Source organism: Ornithorhynchus anatinus, chromosome 9 (genome assembly GCF_004115215.2).
Source record: "Ornithorhynchus anatinus isolate Pmale09 chromosome 9, mOrnAna1.pri.v4, whole genome shotgun sequence".
Taxonomy (NCBI): Eukaryota; Metazoa; Chordata; class Mammalia; order Monotremata; family Ornithorhynchidae; genus Ornithorhynchus; species Ornithorhynchus anatinus.
Window position 1 is genome coordinate 54360601 of NC_041736.1, and position 20674 is coordinate 54381274.

Below are 20674 nucleotides of genomic sequence, written 5' to 3' on the forward strand. Positions count from 1 at the left end.
CAGACCTACTTGTAACTAAGTGCTTAATTTCCTATGATTTTTTTAAAGAAAATCAATAAAATGTTGCCAGTTATTTATTGGAAATAACCACAGATAGGTACCCTGATGTATGTTGGCTTTAGAGAGCGTACAACTGTGTAATGAATTGTAATTCAGAAGACTGTTAAATGTGAACCACAGAACCTTTCAGAGGTAATAAAGTCATTACTTTATACGCTACAGCCACCCAGAAAAGCTTTATACACCCCATTATATATAAATCAAATATATTTCCACAATGCACACACACCTATTTGAACACTTTCTGTGTATATGGACTTTTATGGATAGATGGGAATAATATTCAAATCTTAAACACCGGGCTTTCCATAAAAAAAAAGGCAGTTCGCTATTGTGATCGGAAACGGCTTTTATATTTGAAAACTAACACTTTCCCTCCCTCCCCCTTGGCCCCTTCCTATCTCTTCCCTCCCTCCACCCTAAGTCATGACATTCATTAGGTCCTCGAAGCCCATTTTCTAAGCAGCAGACAAAAAACAGGGTAAGAGAGAAGCTGACCTGCTCTGACGAACCCACGTGAAAAAGGAAATCGTGTCAGGTCCGTGTTACAGAGCGTTTACAGCAAACGAATCCTTCTGTTCGGTGTTGGAGGATCTCCCCCCACCCCCCACCTTTACCCTAAGGGGAAAAAAAGAACCCCCAACCCCCCAACCCACCACACCACCAGTGCAGGACTGCGAGCTCCCCTGTGCCTCTCGGGGGCTGCCCAGGCTTCTGGCGGGGAGGAAGGCTGTACCTGGGTGGCAAAGTTGACCAAGGGGGGATGAGCCCCGGGTGAAGGGGAGGGTGCAGGCAGGACTGGAAGGGGATGGTGTATTTGTGTGCAAGGGAGAGAAAGGGATGGAGAGCGCGCGCGAGCAAATCTGTTGAATCTGGAGTATCGATCGGAGGTAGGGAAAAATAAATACCTTGGTAGGGGATGGGGGGGGGGGGGCACCAAGGAGTTTCAAGACCCAACCGCCCCCCACCCCCGGCTGAGCCCGGAATGCCCGGCTGGGAAGGAGAGGGCACCGTGCCGGTTTGGAGGAGGGGCAGGTCCTCTCCGGGCGTCCGGGATGGGCAGTTTCACCTGCAGCTGGTCCCCAGCCCCGTCCTTCCCACCCCCCCGCCCCCAGCCCCAATCCGCCCCGCTCTGCCTCTCTCTCACTTTCGGCGGGACGTCGTTTCCCCCCCTCTTCTCCGACACCTCTCATCTCTTCTTTCCCCCGTTTCCTCTTTGGGAGAGGACGGAGCGCCTTGGGCAGGGCTGCCGCGGGAAGGCACGTTGGAGAATAAACTCGCAATTGTAGGGGGTGCTGTTGCTGTACATTGCACGGAAAACTGAAAGTATCCCACGCCGGAGTAGAGCGCTTCTTTGACAGCAGCAGCAGCAGCAGCAGCAGCAGCAGAAGCCAGCAGCAATGTGTGTGTGTGTGTGTGAGTGTGTGTGCCCCCCCATTAAAGAGACAGATGCTTATTTCCAACAGGTCTTCCCTAATTTCTCAATAATCTTCTGCAAGAGGGAGAGAAAATAGACAGATAATACACCGAAGAGGGGAGGGGAATGAAAATGTATGCAGGCAGGAGAGGCTGAATGGCTACATATCGTGGTGTCAACCTCGCTACTTTCCTTGCCTGCTGCTTTTGTGAACAAACTGAGCTCTCTCTCTTTTCCTCTCTCTCCCCGCTTTCCCGTCTCACCTCCTTCTCTTTGGAAAACGTCATTATTGTAATTTTGCGGGTTAAAATATTTTACAGTAACTAAATCTTTCCTGGTCTGTATCTTCTCTATTTTTTAACTTCCCTCCTGTGTCTTTAGGATTTTTTTTTTTTTGCTATGGGGGTTTTGGGGGAGCGGGATAGGCTTTAAAAAACAAACTTTTTCCCCCCCTTTGGGTCTGTTGCCTCCATCCTTGTGGCCTTCTGCACCTTAAAAGCAATAATAGCCTTTTGGGGAATTGCCACAAACGCTTTTTTTCTTCCTAAAGCTTATTCCTTATTTCATCCTGCCTGCTTCTCTCCTGGGCAACCTGGGTGTGCTGTGCTTCTGGTAAGTTTCAGTGCGGCTGCTGCTGCTGCTGCGTCTGAACTCCGAGCCGCTCATCTTTTCCCCCTGAACGATGTAGCCCTGATCGGCTGTCCCCACTTTTGTCAGAGACTTTGCTATGGGCTAACCGCACCCGTCCTTCCCTCTCCCCCCACCCCCTTACCCCCCACCTCCTCCTTTTCGTGATGCCCTGGCACTGCTGTTCCTCTGATTCGCGCTTACAGTTTCATTAAGACACCCTCACTTCTACGCTCAGCCCCTGCTTTGCCGTCTGCTTGTGTTGCTATCGTTATTATTATTTTGGAGGGGAGAAGGGGAGGTAGTAGTGAGATGGGGCTTGGCCTCCCCTCCCTCCCAGTCGCTTGCCTTTCCATTGCAGCTATACAATTCCCCTCTTTTCCCTCCCCCATCCTCCTGCCACCCCCCCACCACCTGACAGCAGAAGACTCATCCAATCTTCCTCACGGCTCCAATTCAGAAACTTCGTTTTCAGTGGATTTCCCTTTGAACACTTTTTAAACAGGGTGGTGGTGGGTGGTGGTGGTGTAAGTTCAAGGTTCAGTTTCGAACTTTGTGGGATTTTTTTTTTTGGGGGGGGGAGGTGGGATTGAGCAGTGCAAATTGCTTTCGGCTTTCACTTTGCCCGTGCACGCCTGGGGGTGTGCTGAGGTGGGGGAGTGGTGTGTACGTGTGCGCGCGCGTGTATGTGTGTGTGTGTGTGTCTGTGTGCATGTGTAGGAGGGAGTCCTAACTACCTGGGTTTTCTTTTTCTTTTCTTTTTCCATCATCCCCTTTCTCCCCCCCCCCGGCCCCTTTCTTTGCAAATCTGTAGGATTTTATTTAAACACGCCTTTTTTACAAAGAAAAAACATTTTTATCTTAGGTTGGGGGCCCAGGGAGGATGGCTTCTCTTTCCCCTTGCTCTCTCCGCCACCCCAATTCTCCTTTCTTCCTTTTCTCCTTGGCCACGCCGTTTCCTCCCGCACTCCCTCCTCTGCGGCCACTTGTGAGCCGAGTGCCCCCACCCCCCCCAGGACCATCCCCTTCCCTCCCTCCCCTCCACCCCATGCAGCGGCAGCTTGGTGTCTGGAGACCTCCCCTCCACGCACCCCCTCCCCAGCCCCCCCAGCACTGTCCATTGGCTTGTCCTGCTCTTTTTCATGTCCAGCCCCTGATGAGTGTCCATTGGTGTTGGCTCCCCCTTCCCTCCTCCCCTTCTCTCCTGCTCGCCCTGCCCATGTTTTGTATGTCTCTGTCCATCCAGGCTCCTGACGTTCAAGTTCGCAGGGACGTCACGTCCGCACTTGAACTTGCAGCTCAGGGGGGGCTTTTGCCATTTTTTTCATCTCTCTCTCTCTCTCCCTCTCTCCCTCTCCCTCTCTCCTTTTTTTTTTTGCCCAAAAAAAAAAAAAAGCCATGACGGCTCTCCCACAATTCATCTTCCCTGCGCCATCTTTGTATTATTTCTAATTTATTTTGGATGTCAAAAGGCACTGATGAAGATATTTTCTCTGGAGTCTCCTTCTTTCTAACCCGGCTCTCCCGATGTGAACCGAGCTGCAGTTCACCAGCCGCCGCCGCCGCCGCCGCCGCCGCCTCCTACTCCACAACCCACCATGTCTCGCCGCAAGCAAGGCAAACCCCAGCACTTAAGCAAACGGGAATTCTCGCGTAAGTAACCCGATAATAATAATAATAATAATAATAATAATTAATAATAACCGTGAGCGCGAAAGGTGAGAGTGGAGAGAAAAAGGGGACCGGGGGCATGCGTGGATTGTATTTTGTTAGTTTTTATAAACGAGAAAAAGAAAAAAAACCTGGAGTCAAATGAAAAGAATTTTTTTTAAAAAAAGGCGCTATACACAAACCCAGTACCCGACCCCAAGCCTCGGCCGTGGTGCACTTTTTGGAAAGCATGCACTCCGCTGCTCTGATATCCCTTCCCCCTCTTCCCTCCTTTCGCCCCTTTCTTTTCTCTTTGCAGCAAGCAACGAAATCATTTTGGGGGGGCAGGAATATTCGTGATAATAATGCAAATAACTCGTAGGCAGCGTCGGGGACCTGGAGAAAGGGAGAGGGATTATTCTCTCGCCACCGCAGGAAAGAAAAGAAAAAGTCAAGGGTTTTTTTAAAAAAAATCCCCAAAAGGGGGAGGGGGCGGTGGAGAAGAGGTGAGATGAGACCCGGACACTCAGACACTCATACCTCGGGGTCAAGGGTGGTCTGGAGAGAAAAGTAGGGGGGAAAAAAGTGTGACTAGGGGTCGGGGGTGTTTATTTCAGATGCCCCCCCCCCCACCCGCTTCGTCCTCCCGGACCGCGGTGGTGGGGAGGGGGTGGGGGGAAAGGTGCGGGAGGAGAGGCGGCCGCAGACAGACGGGAGGTTTTTGCATTTGCAACGTTCGGGGGAAAAGTGGCCGGTCCCTCTTTCCTTTTGTCTCCGCTCGGAGGTGGGTGTTTGTCCCGCTGTCTTTTGTGCCTCGCTCCCTCCTCTCTCTCTCCTCGCCGCCGCCAAAGGGCAGCAGGGGCAGGGGGGGAGGGGGCGGGCCGGGGGGAGGGGGAGGTTGGGTTGGGGGGAGAAGCGGCCGCCGCCACCACCGCTCCAGCTCCAGCTCCTGCTGCTGCTCCTGCTGCTGCCTTTCCCTGCCTTTCTCTGGGGCCATGCAACGTGCAAACCTCCCCCCCTCCCCTCATCTGCCTCCCCCACGCCCCCATCCTTGCAAGAAGGAACGAGAAGGAGAAATGCAAAAAAAAGAATTTTAATTTTTTCCAAAAATGCAAAAGGTCCCTCCCCCCCCCCCCCCCACTTTACTGAGAAGCGCCGTCCACCGGTTGACCCTCCTCTCCCCCCTGCAGAAAAGCTGCACGCACACACCGCACACACACAGACCCCGCACACCAACTTAAGGGGGAAAAAAAAAATATCCAAACGCCAAACCTCTCCTGCTCCAAACTTAGTGTGCTGGCCGCGCGGAGAGGGAGCGAGGAATTCCCTCCTCTTACTATTTTTTGGAAGATTTTCAAAAAAAGTGGAAGTGGATTTTGATTGGGAAAAATCTCGTGTCTGAATGTTTACAAGCATCGCGTGTGTCGGAGCCTTCTGCCAACAAACAGACCCGGGACCCGCGCTCACCCAACCAAACCGAAAAAACTGCCGCGGCACTAACACCCCCCCTTCCCCAACGTAAAGAAAATGTATATACATATAAAGTAAGGCTCCTTGGTAAGACGAGGCGGGGGGGAACCTTAATTCGGAGTTTTCCCCTCCCCCAAACGTCCTCCAATCTCCCAGGCTACAATACGAGAATCCAGAGACCGAACATCTGCAACCCAAAGAACATGAAAAGTGGTTGGCAAAAAAGTCTCCCCCTGCCCCCATTTTTTTTTTCCCCAAAGCAAGAAAAAGCGACTTTCCCCCTCCCCACCCCCTCCAGCCATTTCACTTTCAAGGCATTTCCCCTCTCTCTAGGCGGGAGGAGGAGGGAGGAGGAAGAGGAGGAGGAGGAAGGTTTCCCCAGGCGCCCCTGCACCCGCAAGGAGGTCCCCCGGGGTAGGGGGGCGGACTCGGGGGCGCGACCCCCTCCCCGGGGCGCCCCCTCCCCCGGAGCCCCGCTCCGGCCGCGGTTCCAGCCCCGACCGGGGGTGCGGGGATGGGGGTGCGGGGGTGGAGGCGGGGGGAGCTTCGGGGAGTTTAAAAAAGGAAGCCGCTCCCGCCAACGTGCTGGCTCAGGCGAGCCGGCGTCTGGCACGGGCTAAAAGTTTGGCAGCGAGGGAAAGAAAAAAAAAAAGAGTAGGTGTGGGGATGGGCGAGCGGGTCCACCGTGCAGATGCCCAGCCTCTCTTCCTCCGGGGGGGTGTCAGTGCTTTGCTTTTCATGCCGCCCCCGGCCCCAAGTTCCCCCCCCCCCCGGTCCCCTCCACCCTTCCCGGGCGAGGCTTTGAGCAGCTCTTCGGGATGCTTTCGGGGTGGAGCGGCCGGCGGGACGAAGCGCTCGGACCCCCTGCCCGCACGTGTTGCAGATTCCCATCCTCTCCCCTTCCCCCCATTCCCATCCTTCCCCAACCGCGTCTCCCTCCAAAAGGCGGGCTGCCCAGAAACGTTCAAGTTACTTTTCGGGGGCGGGGGGCACAGGCGGGAGGCCAATTTGCCTCCCTTTTTTTCTTCTTCTTCCCGAGAACTTGGGAAAAGAACTGAAAGATGGAGGTTGGTGTGCAGTCGGGGCGGCCCATAATCTCCCCCTCCCCACGGCTGCTTAGGATTCCCCGGGTCCCCCCTTCCCCTCCCTCCGTGCAAACCCCCCCAACGCACGTGCATGCAAAGAGTTGGGATGCTCGAGGTGCTGTGTGTGTGCTGGGGGGGGGGGTTAGTTGCGTGTTCTACCCCTTTTCCGGAGCGCTGTGTGAGGAGGGGCGTGTGCATGGAGGTGCGTGGTTTTGCATGGTCCCTGCAGCTGCCCGTGCCCTCCTTCTACACCGGGGAGGGGGTCGGGGGTCTGGGGGCCTGGGGGTCCGGGGGTCCGGGGGTCCGGGGGTCCGGGGGTCCGGGGGTCGGGCCGCTTCTCCCGGCTCCTACTGTCGGTCTCGGTCGCTAGGAGGCAGAACAAGATCAGGAAAGCTGCGCGAACTTGAACCTGACCGGGGCCCAAACCCCCTCCCCCCATTCAGCCTGTCCCTCGGGGGGTGTGTGTGTCTGTCTGTGTGTATAAGGAGGGGGGGCGGTTACCGGGGTAAAGATTTTTTTTCCCTCCCGCCCCATTATTTCTTTGTTCTTAAATTTTTTTTTCTTTACTTTTTATTCTCCTTGGTGCCTTGCCCGAAGAACTCAGCAGCCTGCAGGCGTGCGGTCACACACACGCGCACACACACACATAGCTAGTATTTTATTTGGGGGGGGGGCGTGCGGAAGAGGACCCCCCCTCTCCCCCCGAGCTCTTTTGCTTTGGGGGAGGGTCCCGTGGAGGTGGAGGTCGTGGCAAGTTTCGGTCGGTCGGTGGCCGCCGGCCTGCGAGGTCTGGGGCTGCGGGCCGCGAAGCCCCCTCGCCCCGCCGGCCTCGCCCCGTTGGCACGGGGTGGTGGGGGGCACACGAAGGGCTCGGAGCCGGGGCTCGGCGCTCGCCTGCCCGCTGGGCCACCGGCAGGGCGACCAGCAAGTCCCCGCACACCGCCCCGGGGACCGGGACCAGGACCGGACCCCGCCCCCCCAAAACCGGGCCCGCACCCCACTCTGCCCCACCCCGCCCCCGGCCCGTGAGGCCTTCGGGGTTCGGGCCAACTCTCCCCGGCTGCCCTGTGCCATCTCTTCACGCCCCAACGGAGGGATGGGGGGCATTGGACCCCGCTCTGCCCCCCCCCCAGTTACACCCTCTCCCCCTCCTAGAAGCTCCAAGCCTCGATCCTTCACCCCACGGACGATGCCCAGGGTGGGGGCATGATGCCCATGGAGGGCCAACTTGCACCAGGCAGTTCTTCACCTCCCCACCACCGCAGCTCCCCCTTTCCTCTTTCCTCCCCCCATCCCGTTTTCTTTTTTGTCCTCTCAGCAGCAGGGAGGGAGCTCTGTCCGCTGCTGGGGCATTTAGATGCCTCTGGGCCGCCTGGCCGTGTGAACCCCAACATGCTTTAAAACATGAGAAAATCAGATATTACGACCGGTGTAGGGAGCGTGCCTTTTCTTCCGTTTTCTTAGCCTCCCTCTCAGTCCTTTCCAGAGTCCCCCCCGCATCCCCTCCACTTTAAAAACCAGGATTTTTTAATTTTTTGAGGGAGGAGGTCGGTGAGTGTTGATCATGTGCAAGTGGAGGGCAATGACAGATTGAGGGTAAAGGAAGGAGGTGAAAGGGGTAAAGCGAGGGAGATTTTAAGGGGGGAAAAAAAATTATGATCAAAATGTAGGGAGATGATCAAATGTCCAGAGAGGAAATGTGGATGACCACCGAGAGAAGATGTCCATGCAAATCGGTGGCTGAACCAAGAGAAACGTATTTTCATATTTCTTTTGTGCACTGCTGCGTCTGATTTTTAATAACCGCTAACAATAAAAATGCGTTTTGTTATTTCTCTGTACACCACCAGCCAAATGTTTTGCAATGAACACGGTGTTGAACGTATTTCATACAGTAGGATATAATTCTGGTTAATTAGCAATAATTTACGTTAAGAGCATAGAAAATGTTGAGGTTACAGGTTTTATATCTGTACATTTGATCATCTTGTTATTTTCAAGAACTTTGCCTCCTATAAAATTAATTAGGTGAAATGTGGAGGTGTAATCAGCAACCTCTGAATTACCACTTCATTTCCTGGTTTTGATTATAAATCAGCCCAGTCACTACATTTAGAAGACTTTAGCCAAGTCTGTTTTTGTGTAGCATTACATTTAACTATTTGGTCTCTGACAACTGAGAGCCTTGGTACTTCCAAATAATATTACAATTTCAGGAATAAATCGGGCCCCGGGGAAAAAATTCGTAGTGGAGCAATGCTGTTTCTCCCAACCCCCCCCCCCAAGAATCCAGTTACCACTGATTTTTCAAAAAGAGTAAGTGGGCTCTTAACCTCAATTTCTCTCGGGTCTGGAGATGTTATTTATACTTAGTGTTTAAAGGAAAAAATTCCCAATTATCAATATATTGATTTAATATAATTTCTCCATTACGGTAGAAAAAAATTCTGGGAGGAACAACTTCCTTATTCACTTACCCTCTTTGTCATAATGCAAACAAATACTCCATGAGAAAATGACATAAAGGCACAATACTAAAAGCAAGCCTGTTTACTTTCCGGTACTAGAAAAGTGTACAAATGTATTGTGTATTTACCTTTTGGTCAGTAAGTTTGGAAGCAAAACACGAGTACTTAAGCTGTTGTCTTTATTAGTTGGAATATAACCTTCATATTTCTGTGGTTGACCTTATGTTAAATTAGGAGTAGTACTAGAGGCAAGAAATGATGGAATGTATCATTGTGTCCTACTTGGAACCCAGGTGCAGTCAGATAGTGCTCTCTCTCAATATTATTTTACACAGCACATCTGGGAGCTACTCCAGATCTTCCCCCTCAATAGTCAGTCTAGGTAGGGTTGAAATAAATTTAACCTGAGTTCACTGGATTTTTGCACTTTATCAAAATCTGTTCCAATATTCTGCAGTCAAATTAAAATCTATTTTTTGATTCTCTGTGGCTTTAAGTTCATTAAATGTGAAATTGGCAGCTTGCTAAAGAAGGTCAGACTGATTAACTGTTTAAGAGTTGTGCATATTCTGCTTCACTTTCATTAACTGACAGTGTTTTGGATAGGTTTTGTTATTCTATAATGTCATTTCTTTTTGTTGTAGTAGTGTAAGAATTGTGTTTCCTGGGGAGAGGAATATCAACATGGGTATTATTATTTTTTTTTCCCCCTTGCAAGGTTAAAATGATGGAAGCTGTGCAGATAGATGCCAAGGTATTTTAGTGCAAAGTTAAGCAAACAGGAAGGAAAGTCATGTCTATCTTGTTATACCATCCATTGGCGATGATGTGTGCAGAAATAGCCTCATAATGAAGCATTTTGGAGCTCATTCAGAAAATTAGTCAACTTTGACAACATTAGCCAAAGTATTTCAAGTTTAAAGAAAGGACTTTTCACTGTTGTTATGAAATGTGGCATTCAGTTGTGACCATTCTGATTTTTCTGTGATGAGGGCCACCAAGTGTGAACATGTTTAGAATATTCTAGGCATTCCTTTCTTCTGAATGAAAAAAATGACTAATTGGCATATTTTCTTAAGTACTCAGAAGTATCCTATTTAGTTAATGTGTCCAAGAAGAATTGCCAGCGAATTTCATATTTTTAGGGGGATAGCTGAAAGTGAAAGCATGCTCCCCCTTCCTCCCCCCCGCGCTTCAACCCACACCCCCCAACCGGCAGAGTGAATTATGGTATATTACTATTATACAGAATTTTGTTTCAGAAGAAATTTACCTTTTTTTTTTCCTGTGGCCACAGTGTAAATTTACTGTTTTCACTGTAGATTAGATATAATAGATTTATAGCCTATAGAAAGTAATCTCTGTATTTCGTAGGTGTTCACTCAGGCACAGATAAAATATATGGGTCTTTATGTTTTCACTTATAATTTTCTATTACTGTAAACAACTAATACTTTGGAAACCTGGGACAAATTTGGCTTCGCTCCATGGCAGTACAGTATTGCAGTTTTTATTCTTTCATTGATGCTGGGTCGTTTTGTGTCATTTTACAGCATAATTGCATTTAGAAATCACATTTTGACCAAATTTCCTAAGCAGATAAGTTTGCCATCCTTGTTGCCAGATAGCCCCCTACATCAGGAGGTGCTCCTTTAAAATATGATGATTTTCCTCAGTGATGCATACGTTGCCTATTTGAAGTCCCCAACATCCTTGTACATCTGATATGATGGGCTGCCGTTTGATCGGATTCATATGTTCATCCCAGAAACCCCTCTCGCTATGTGGGTAAAGCTTGCGGGGGCGGGGGAAGAGGGAAGAGAGGCATGTGCGGGGGCAAGGAATAGGGAGGGAAAGCGACTTTATTTTATTCATTTTTTCCTCTTCTCCTTTTTCTCTCTAATGATTTTCCTTTTGTTTCTCCAACTGCAGCCGAACCTCTTGAAGCCATTCTTACTGACGAGGAACCAGACCATGGCACGTTGGGAGCCGCTGAAGGGGACCATGACCTTCTTACCTGTGGGCAGTGTCAGATGAACTTCCCTTTGGGGGACATTCTTATTTTTATTGAGCACAAACGGAAACAATGCAACGGCAGTCTCTGCTTAGACAAGGCTGTGGATAAGCCACCTTCACCCTCACCGAGTGAGCTGAAAAAAGCATCCAATCCTGTGGAGGTTGGCATCCAGGTCACCCCAGAAGATGACGATTGTTTATCAACGTCATCTCGAGGAATTTGCCCCAAACAGGAACATATAGCAGGTAAATTTGTACCAAATAGAAAGTGTTTGTATGTTTTCTTGCCATGTGCCGTGGAGCTCCAACTAAGCCCTAAGGAGTGGGGAAGGGCGGCCATATATTTATCTCCGCAGAGGCCTGTACGTGACAGTTCCACCATGTTAAAATAATCAGCACTTTGGTTTGTGTTGAGAAAACGGAAAATTAAACATTTCCCGTGCTGGTGGGCAAGACATAGGCTTTGGAGGGCACGCACACCTGACTCCCTTAGTTGGATTTTGCTGAAACGGAAATTTTCTTCTCTCCATCATTTCAAATACTAGGGCTTCCTGGTGATTCCTCATGACCTAGCTCATCCCAGCGTCCACCATTTTAAATCTTAGTGTCAACCCAACATCTGCTCTAGATATGCCTCCCTGTCATTTGATGGCATGAATATAATGAATCCGCAATACTCTTGTGGGTAATCCAAGGGGAGGGACTAATTTTAAAGACCTCCCCCCAAACTCAGGATATGCCATGGCGGGGAAAGAGTTAACTAACATCCTCCACCCTTGGATCCATATTGGCTGTCAGCAGATAGGCTGTAATTAAACCCAGCCCCATGGCAAAGTGACACCACCGACCTTGACTTTAAGATGCCATTTTCTACTGGCCAGGCCAGAGTAGAGAGGGCACTTGCTGAAGCGCACAGACATGCTTATTCGAAAAGTTTAAGGGCATGTTGGAAATTTCAAAAGGTTGGTTTGACAGGAAAGGCCGCTCTCAGCAGCGCGCCTCCTCAGCCAAATGATAAATGCTCTTCTGTGCTCTCTCTTGTCTCAGATGTGGTTTTGACCCATCTATCTTGATTTTGTTTGTGGTTTACACAACCACATGTCACCCTTACAAATGTCCAGCAAAGAGCTTCACTTTTCTTGCAACACTAACCATGTAAGAGTGACTTTAAAAAAAATCCAATCATATTGTTTTCTTTGGTTAATTTTAACTGGGGGTGTCGGGGGAGAGCTACTCTCTCATTAGGGGAAGATTGCAGGAGGAAGCTAAATGCAGGAAAGATAATTGAGATTTCAAATTCTACCTGACACACAAGAGGCATTGGCTGGTCCAGTTGACGGTCTGTCAAGTGACCCATCAGGTGTTTTCATGAAACCGCAAGGATATAGCATATCAAGTGGAGTGAGTGGGTGATCTAGCCCTATAGAAATATCCTTTCCAGCAGGAAATCTCTCTCCTCTCTTTCCAGTGGAATAAAGCCTGGCTCGGAGCTAGAGAAGGGACTCCACATCATCATATGATACTTTGGTGCTTGTCTGTGAATTTGTTTGGCCACAAAGTTGAACCATAGTAGAATGGGGACCCTTTGGGATTCACTGTCACCTAATTTTCCTTCCTCCTCTCCTCCTCAAAACCCGTGATCAAAATCAAGCATGGCATTTGGGTGATTTGACCGAGGTGGGTTGGAGGGGTGTGGGGAGAATAGACTCAGAGAAATAGCATTTAAATATTTTTCATTCACAGACATGGAGGCTCTGCTATAAGTAAGCTACATTTGGAAAGTTTGGGGACTTAAAAATTGTATTACTCAGTCCAGTACAGTTAGCTTATATGGCATGTAGGGTTAAGATTTTTTTTTCTCCCTCGGAGTGGTATACGGTCACCGGTGACCATTCCATGTGCTGTCTGTGATTTGAAGGAAAATGAACAGAAATGTAAGGCATGATTAATGAAGCAAGAGCTGGCGGAAGGGATTTGTAGTCCTGGGAGATCCAAAGCCATGCTAAATCACCAAATATGGAGTAACACTTGTGTGATGTAACAGTGTATTTACATATTGAACTGCTCTGTTTAAAAGACAAAACACAGTATCTGTCAAGCAAGAATTAAAACCACACTTCTTACTGCAGCCCCAAATAGGTCATTCACTCACAAATACAACTGCGTTTTTTGTAGTGATGGTGGGTGGGAGTGGGGAGGAGGTGTCCGGGGAGAGGAAAGAAGTGCGGGAGAAAGGAAGGGAAGCCTTTAGGCTTAGAATTTGATTATTACAGCTGTGGAACTCTGAAGAGGGATTGGTTGTCATCCGTTGTTTGTGGTTGTCATAAAGGTTCCAGTAAATTATTTTTCTTAAGGAGTCGGGGGTGGTTACTGTGGAGGATGCAGGGAGGCCAGAAAGCACACTGATTGAGTCTGTGTTTAGGGGCTGCTGCGATTAAAACTTGAATCTAATACTGATAGTTTTCAAAATGAGAAAAGATATCCAGGATATGCAGTGGATGCACAAGTGATGTGTGACCAGGTGAGATAAAGCTTTCATGCCCTAATAATTACGAGGGCTAGGACTATTCATGCCATTGTGTTTAATCACATCTTCTCACCCTGGAATTGGCTGAACATAAACAGTTTGCTCGAATTGCAAAAGCAATGTGCTAGTACCTGGATTCATAATTTCGAATATCTAAAACTAATGAATTAGTGGTGCCCTGTGGCAAAATTGAAATTCGAGACCATCGAGTGGTCTTAGGTACTTGCGGGGGAGTGGGGTGAGGAGGACTTGGAAGAGGAATGCAGGCAGATAGCTGTGTTTGGTAAAAGCCCATGTCCATGGTTTTATATCTGCTTTTCTTCGCACCATCCAGAAATAAACAAAAGCCTTAATCATTCAAAAAAACCAAAAACCTGAATGTGGTGTTTGAAAGGGAAAGAGCAGAGTACCCTCCATTGTCTGAAGCATATTGAAGAATTTGAAGAAAAATGTATTTGGCAATTGCAGTAAAGGTAGCCAATTACGGGTGCTTCAGATTTGATTTTATTAAAGTGTTCTAAGTTTGATTTTGGGCACAGTCAAGAATGGTGAACCATTTTAGAGTCAGTAAGCTAGGCAAGAACAGTGAAAGACCGTCTTCCTAGGATAAATAATGCTTGGCTTCAGTGCTTTCAAATGTAAGAATAAGGCAGCCACTTAAATCTGCAGCAAAATATTTTGCATTTTAACTGTTGATAGACCTCTTCCAATAAGCACTATTCAGGGGGAAGTTCATTTTTTTGTCCGGGAGATAAATAGAAACACTCAGGCACACACATGTACACTTTTGTCTGTTCATGTTTGCCTCCGCACGTTTATATTATTTCACCTTGAGTTTGATTCCAGCCTTTTGGTGATGTTGACCCAGTATTTTTTTTTTTGCAGAAATGCCACAAATTCCACAGAAAATTGAGAGGTTATGCTGTGTAGGTCCAACAAGGCAGTTTTCATCAATATGAATGTCAGATACTCACCACGAGTTATCCGCAGCTTGTGATTTGCAATTGGGGTTTCGGCAAGGGTTTAGTTTTCCAGTCTCTTATTTTACAATAGGGGAAAATATTAACTGAAATTCGTAGTGAAAGTAAAACTGCTGTTCATGTATTGGAAAGGGCAAAAAAGGAGTATTTACAGTCCACTACTGTCAGGTTTAGGGGGCGGGTTGTGTGTGTGTTTGTATGTGTGTGTGTTGGAGGGGCATTTTGTGTATTGGAGTCTATAAATATGGGTGCTAGCGATGGGTTAATAAAAGGCTGGTTTTGAGGGGAGGAGTTGGAGACTTAAAAGACTACAACCCTAATTATGCACCTCACTGCAATGTTGCACCTTCTATTTATGATTGCAAATCTACATATTTCATATTTATATTAGTGGGGCTTTTTTTGCCTAGTCAGTCTAGGTTAAAGAAATGTTAGGCATAACAGATCTTCGTCTCGCATAATAAAGTGGGAATTATTCATTCCCCAAAATAAACCCATCACATTTATTTCAAGATGGATTATGTTTTGCTGCCCGTTTACCTATTTAAACATTCCTAGATGGGAATTTGTTGGGTTTTTTTTCCCCTCTTTGCACCCCTCTAATCGTTGCTGGCTCAGGCTGGACTGAGAGATGCATTTGAGCAGTTACAGTGTGGTTGTAAATGAGGCCATAAATTGTAGTAGCCAATTATTACTATTTATTTTCATTGCTCTTGATTTGTTTTGTCCTGGGTAAAAATTACTGACATCTGAAGTGGCTGCTTTGAATTACAGCCATGTTAAAAGTGTGCTGGTCAAAATTTTACCTTTGGGTAAAATCAGAAGAGGAATTAATATTTTGCATGATTAATACCTAAGATCCTTATAGAAAATAATCCTGGCAAGCTCGTTATCAGTTTGTCAGGCCAGTACCCAAAGGCTCAGGCCATTGCAAGCCCTACATACAAGCTGTATTTGTAAATAAGACAGAGAAAGGTTGTGAACTGGCAGCTTGGATGTTTTGTCAAAGTACAATGTCAGAGAAACTCTTTCTAAGACAAATTGTAAATAGAACTGTCACAGTGATTGCATGATTGAGCTGCAGAAGTGTCTTACAATTGTTGGCATTGTCAGAAGACTTTTGAAAGCTTAATTAAACACAGTGGCCTGTATGGCTGCTAAATTTACTTCTGGAGGAAAAAAATGCTAAAATGTAGGAGATCCAAAAGTTCTTCAAATGTTACCCTTTCCGTGACACATATAAGATGCATTGTGCATTTTCCTAGTAGCCTTTTATAAATAATAGTTTTGAGGACAGGTCCACGTGATATGAAGATCATCCTGTGTATGATGTGGAGATTGTGTTAGTTTTTCTATCCCCTGCTGTTACAGACAGTTAATGTAAAAATGGCCTTTTATTGGAAACACAAATATGTATTCACTCCAAGAACAGAAGCTGAGAGGAGAAAGTTTTCCTCACATTCTGTATGACTATTCTATGAAAGCATCAAAAGTGTTGTAATTTCTTAAATCATGCAATTTCTTTCCTCCTTCCAAGTTGTGTCGTTTTCTTGAAACGATTTGAAATACGTTTTGCACAGTTTTCCTTCGTGAATATAGCACTTAATTGTGGAGCTGACCATGGGCTGAAATGGAGCCGGATGCAGACTGTTCATGATTGAAGTGTGAGAATAGGACACCTTAAGCATAGAATAGAGGGAAAGATGGATGCATGTTAATGGGGGTATTTTACAGGCTTGGAAAATCGTTAATTTCTCCAATGGAGGCTCAGTGGGGCTAGACTAAACAATGAAAATTTAATTTGGGGATTTGGGGAAAGCAAAAATACTTGCAAATTAATAGGGGAGTGGGTAATGCAAATTTTCCTGGAGAATTTCATGATTTAGAAATTGAAGTTACCTTCTAAAGGTTCACAATAATAGCACTCACATTCTGAGCTTCCACAGTTGTTACAGGGAATACTGAGGATCTGGATTGTCTTGAAGAAAATTAATTTTTGTCTCAAGTAGAAAATTCAACCAGGGAGAGGCGCAAAACTGCGTCACTCGGTGTAAATTTAATCTACATTTGTTGGTCTGTTCACACCCTTTATTACACAAAGAAATCATTTGACAAAATTCACCCCAAGCGCAAGCCTGTTTTTACATACAGTAGTACCAGCTTTGTGCAATAAAAAGCACTTAGCATCAAGCTGGACACAGCCTGGCACCTTGCCACTTTTTTTAGCATGGGATCTAATCACTAAGGATCTTTAGTACCTTTTAGCTTGTTCAGATTTCATTTGGGTCATGACTGTGTCAGTAGTGTTGTTATTACAGGGATTTTTAAAAAAATTTAACTTGGTGCACATTTTCAATAGTTTTTTAAATCAAGGCGCTCTTTATTTTATGTATCAATTTGGGGGACATTACTAAAGTTAATAAAATATGTCCAGACCATATAATTTAATGGATGAGGAGTAGTGTTTTTATTTGAAATACAACCAGGAAATTCATTTTCTCCTTTCCTAGGGTAAATAAGCATCTTTAAACCAAGGTTGCTTATTGATAGGGGTACAGTAGTGGACAATTTCAATAAATTTATCTTTACAATTTGCCATGTAGGTTTTTTTTTAAAAACAGACTAATTAATTCGATCACAAACCATATTATTGCTACTAGGCACATTTTCAGTCACAAAATTAATTTCCAGTAAATGCAACTTGACAATAAAAGCTGAAGCACTTCACATGTGCAGACCAAAGGCAGATTTTAAATAAAAAATGCCAACATTATTGGAGTCAGTATGCTTGATGCTAAATTGAATTATAATCCAGTAAACATCATCCTGTATTTCTAATCAGTTTTAGGATGTAATGTATTCTATATTGGGTTCACCGGAGTTTGTTTCCCAACCTTTACTGGCCAGCTGCACTCACTATGCATTTTTAAAACATTTCAGAAAGGGTTTTGCTGGTCTTAGCGGATTGGTAACTTGGTGTCTGTTTCTCAGCTCATTCGTCATTCTGAGATGGCATTGAGTTAGGTTGGCAAGGGAAAGATTTGAGGTGTGGAGTGTGGTGAGGTCAGTGCTGATTCCAGCAGGGAATTTGTGTTCTTCATTTGCCTTTACAATAAGAGCACACTCAGTGTACCTTAGGGTAGCGCTCAGGTGTGAGCTCAGATGGGTGCATGTAAATGTCCTGTCAGATGCAACACTGGAATATTAATGTTTCTTCCACCACCACCACACCATAATAAAGCTGTACACAGCAAGTTTAATATGCGGTCGGTCTGGGAATTGTATAAAACTCAGGTAGCCTAGTGTGAATGGTAGGGATGTAAAAATGTTTCAGTATGTCATAGTTTCCGTTTCTGTTCTATTTTGATCCAAGGTGAAATGGAAACAGCGTCTTCTTTCTCTCCTGTTAAGGTGGTGGGTTTCTTTATTTCTTTATTTTTTAAGGTGCTTCTTTTGGGGTTCACATGGCCAAAAACATTGGTTCAGTCGTTTATGTGCATTTTTAAAGACTTAGTGATTTTTCCTCTTTTTTTTGCTCGTAAATGTACCTGACTAAATACTGTACAATAAGTATGAGGGGTCAGTTCCAACACTTCTAAGCCCAGCGTTAAAATTCAGAGCTGAGTTAGGATTCCTGTAATTTCATTTGCTCTTCCTTACTAAATCACAATTGGAACTCCATTAAAATATTTTGCTATTATATTTTTCAACCCAGTTGTTGTTTGAGGTTTTAAAGAGGATTTTTATAATGTGTTCACTTAACAGAATCAACAGCTGTCAGAACCAGTTGTGGTAAATCCACAAAATGTACAAAGAAAAATACACGCATTTCCTGAAACAAAACACTTGAAAAAAATTAGCTGCCAAGAACTGATGAATTATAAGTTTGCAGACAGTGCACCAAAGGGTTTCTTCTATTTGCTCACCCTGGAGACTGATCTGAACTAATCTGATGCAATGCTGCTGGAAGTTTTACCTGAACAGGTTGTTGCTATAAGACAGCACATTTCTACATTTTACGTGATGTGAACATATCTAGCAGCCTGTGCCTGGCCCTCTTTCTTTCTTCTTTTTTTTTCCTTCTTCTTTAGAGAGGCAGATAAAATGTCAAGCTCTTAGATGGATAAGCAACAAATTATTTTCACAGAGGGGAAATGATCAAGTTTAACCTTCCTGTGAAACTAAGTGGTGAGAGGAACCCCTAGCAAACCTCCCTTGCAGGTAGGGATTGGCAGTATGTTATTCAGGACTGAATCAGGCTCAGTGAATTCCCAGTGGATTTCTTTAACATGTATGTTGATGAAGGGGATATCTAGGGAGCTTCGGTCAGTCACAATGAGTTTTTGTTTGCATCCTCGGTGTTCTTAGCATAAATGCTGAACAATTACACCTCCAATTTGATCTTAGTTTTAGATTGAGGCTTAGTCCACTGATTAAAAATGGTCATTAAAAATGAAGACTCGAATTATTAGAGTGCTTCTGGGAGAACTTTGGTAGGGTTTTCTTCCTTTTCTCTGTCTTTCTTCAAGCTTTTGAAATAAATAAGTGCCCGACTGGTCCATCACAAGGGAGTTTTAGATTCACGTCCACCAGTTGTTCACATTTCGTGGTAAGTAATGCTGTATTTAAAAAGTTGCCAAAAAAATTGCAGCAGTCAATTTTTAACTGGGGAGAGAAAGGTAGCCTGGAGCATCGAACACTACATTTCAAGTTGGGTCTTTTCTTTTGCCTTTAAGCCACTGAGTTTATTACTCCTTGGGTTAAAAATCCCGGGTTTGAAGCTTGGCCTTCCAACATCTCATGTGATTTATGTGCTGTATTTACATTTAGGGTGCGATCAGCAATGTACCTTTACCAGTTAATTTTTTCCACATAGAATTCAGTGCGTTGTCCAATCTGAAATATTAATTATCTTGAGCATCCTTTCCCTCTCCTTCAAAGATTAAAAACAGCTCTCCTTATTTAAAAAGGTACATTGGAGAATTATTTAAAGGCTGAATTTTAGAAATAAATTACTGTGTTAGAGGAGAAAAAAATCAATAAGGAAAATTTTAATTCTGATAAAGATACTCTTGGATCTTTGAAAACAACTGCTGTCCTTTTAACTAAAACATTTGAGGAGCTTCAAAGACTGTGTTTTTCTTCTGATCTTAGAGCTGTGTCACTGGTAGCAGGAGAAAAAAATCTTATTCTACATACAAGTGGATTGCTTAACAAGTCAGCACAGACACATACTTGTTTGTACAATAGAGATAAAAATTCCTGTATAAAAATAATTCAGTTGCTGACAGCAGGCATTGTGCTGGGTCTGCCTCTTTTGTGTGGACCAGGGATGGAGACCACCTCCCCTTCTTTCTGTTCAGGGCAGTCTGTCACTATTGCTTGCTGAATCCTGGCAATAAGTTAATTGCTGTATTTTTTTTTAAAGAAATATTTCGAGATCTCCTGGGTGCATTCGGCTGTCTCGTGACTGCTGTCTATGCAGGGGGAGAAGGCCTAATAGGGGAAATGACTTGAAGGCAGTTAGAGAAAATTTGGCCTTCAATTCCCATTTCCTTGGCAGAGTAGTGTGGATTTCTAAAACTTTTGTTTTTAATCTAATTCTGATTTACTGCGTCACTTTCCAAAGCAACCCTCACCAAACTCTCCTTGTGTGAAGTAATGTTAGCGTCAAATAGAATTGGTCCAGTAGGCCCTTGACTGATACAGATGTTTGTTGAAGCAGATTCCAGGCAGTAGTGGAGTTTGTTTCTTTCTAATAAGTGTTAAAATTTGAGTAAACAGAACGGGCTGAAGAGAGAAACATAAGGAATCAGAGATTGGATAGTACTCCTTATCTATGCCTTTTTTATTTTTCTTGACAGATTGCAGAAAAGTTAAATGGGAGTAAATAGTTGGGGATGGTGGAAAGGTATTAGGCTGTTTTCGGTGGGAGTTCAACTTGCAGGCGAAATGTAATCACCAAGGCTAGTCTTTGCTGTAGAAACAGCTGAGCAATGACTTGGTGGTTCTCAAACTTGTCATTCTTCCTCAGTTCTCTGAGTGGCAATTAGAATACCTAATACATACCTAGTGCTTCTCATCTGGGCTTCAAGAATAAATTCCCCTGATACTGTTAGATTACCAGAAGAATCAAGAAATAAAGAGGGTCCCAGATCGAGACTTGGAATATGTGGAATCCCAGTTCCCAAGATGCGAATATCAGAAAAAAAACTTTTTTGAAAGTCAGCTGATCCCCAAGTGGACCAGTCTGCAAATGAAAAATGGGAAAAACCATAAGAAGAGAAAAGCCAGAAAGGTTCCTGGCGCTCCCCCTCCTCCGCTCCCCCCCCCCCCCCCCCCCCCCCGCCCGGCACACTTCTCAGAAGTAAGCC

At 45.6% G+C, this 20674-nt stretch overlaps 1 protein-coding gene and 1 long non-coding RNA gene across 5 annotated transcripts in view; both read left to right on the forward strand.

Moving 5' to 3' along the window:
- The first annotated feature begins 3309 nt into the window (after window positions 1-3309).
- Window positions 3310-20674, forward strand: part of BCL11A (BAF chromatin remodeling complex subunit BCL11A) — a 104166-nt gene continuing 86801 nt past the window's right edge. The window contains exons 1-2 of one of the 4 annotated variants that reach the window (XM_029072295.2): window positions 3310-3757; window positions 10710-11039. In XM_029072295.2, the coding sequence (XP_028928128.1) occupies window positions 3703-3757; window positions 10710-11039 (385 nt within the window). In that variant the 5' untranslated portion in view covers window positions 3310-3702. The remainder of the gene's footprint in view (window positions 3758-10709; window positions 11040-20674) is intronic. The other 3 variants (XM_029072296.2, XM_029072297.2, XM_029072299.2) reach the window with 3 other exon arrangements.
- LOC120638611 lies at window positions 13149-14296 on the forward strand. Its single transcript, XR_005660356.1, has 2 exons — window positions 13149-13314; window positions 14206-14296. It is a non-coding gene; the product is annotated as an uncharacterized LOC120638611 (long non-coding RNA).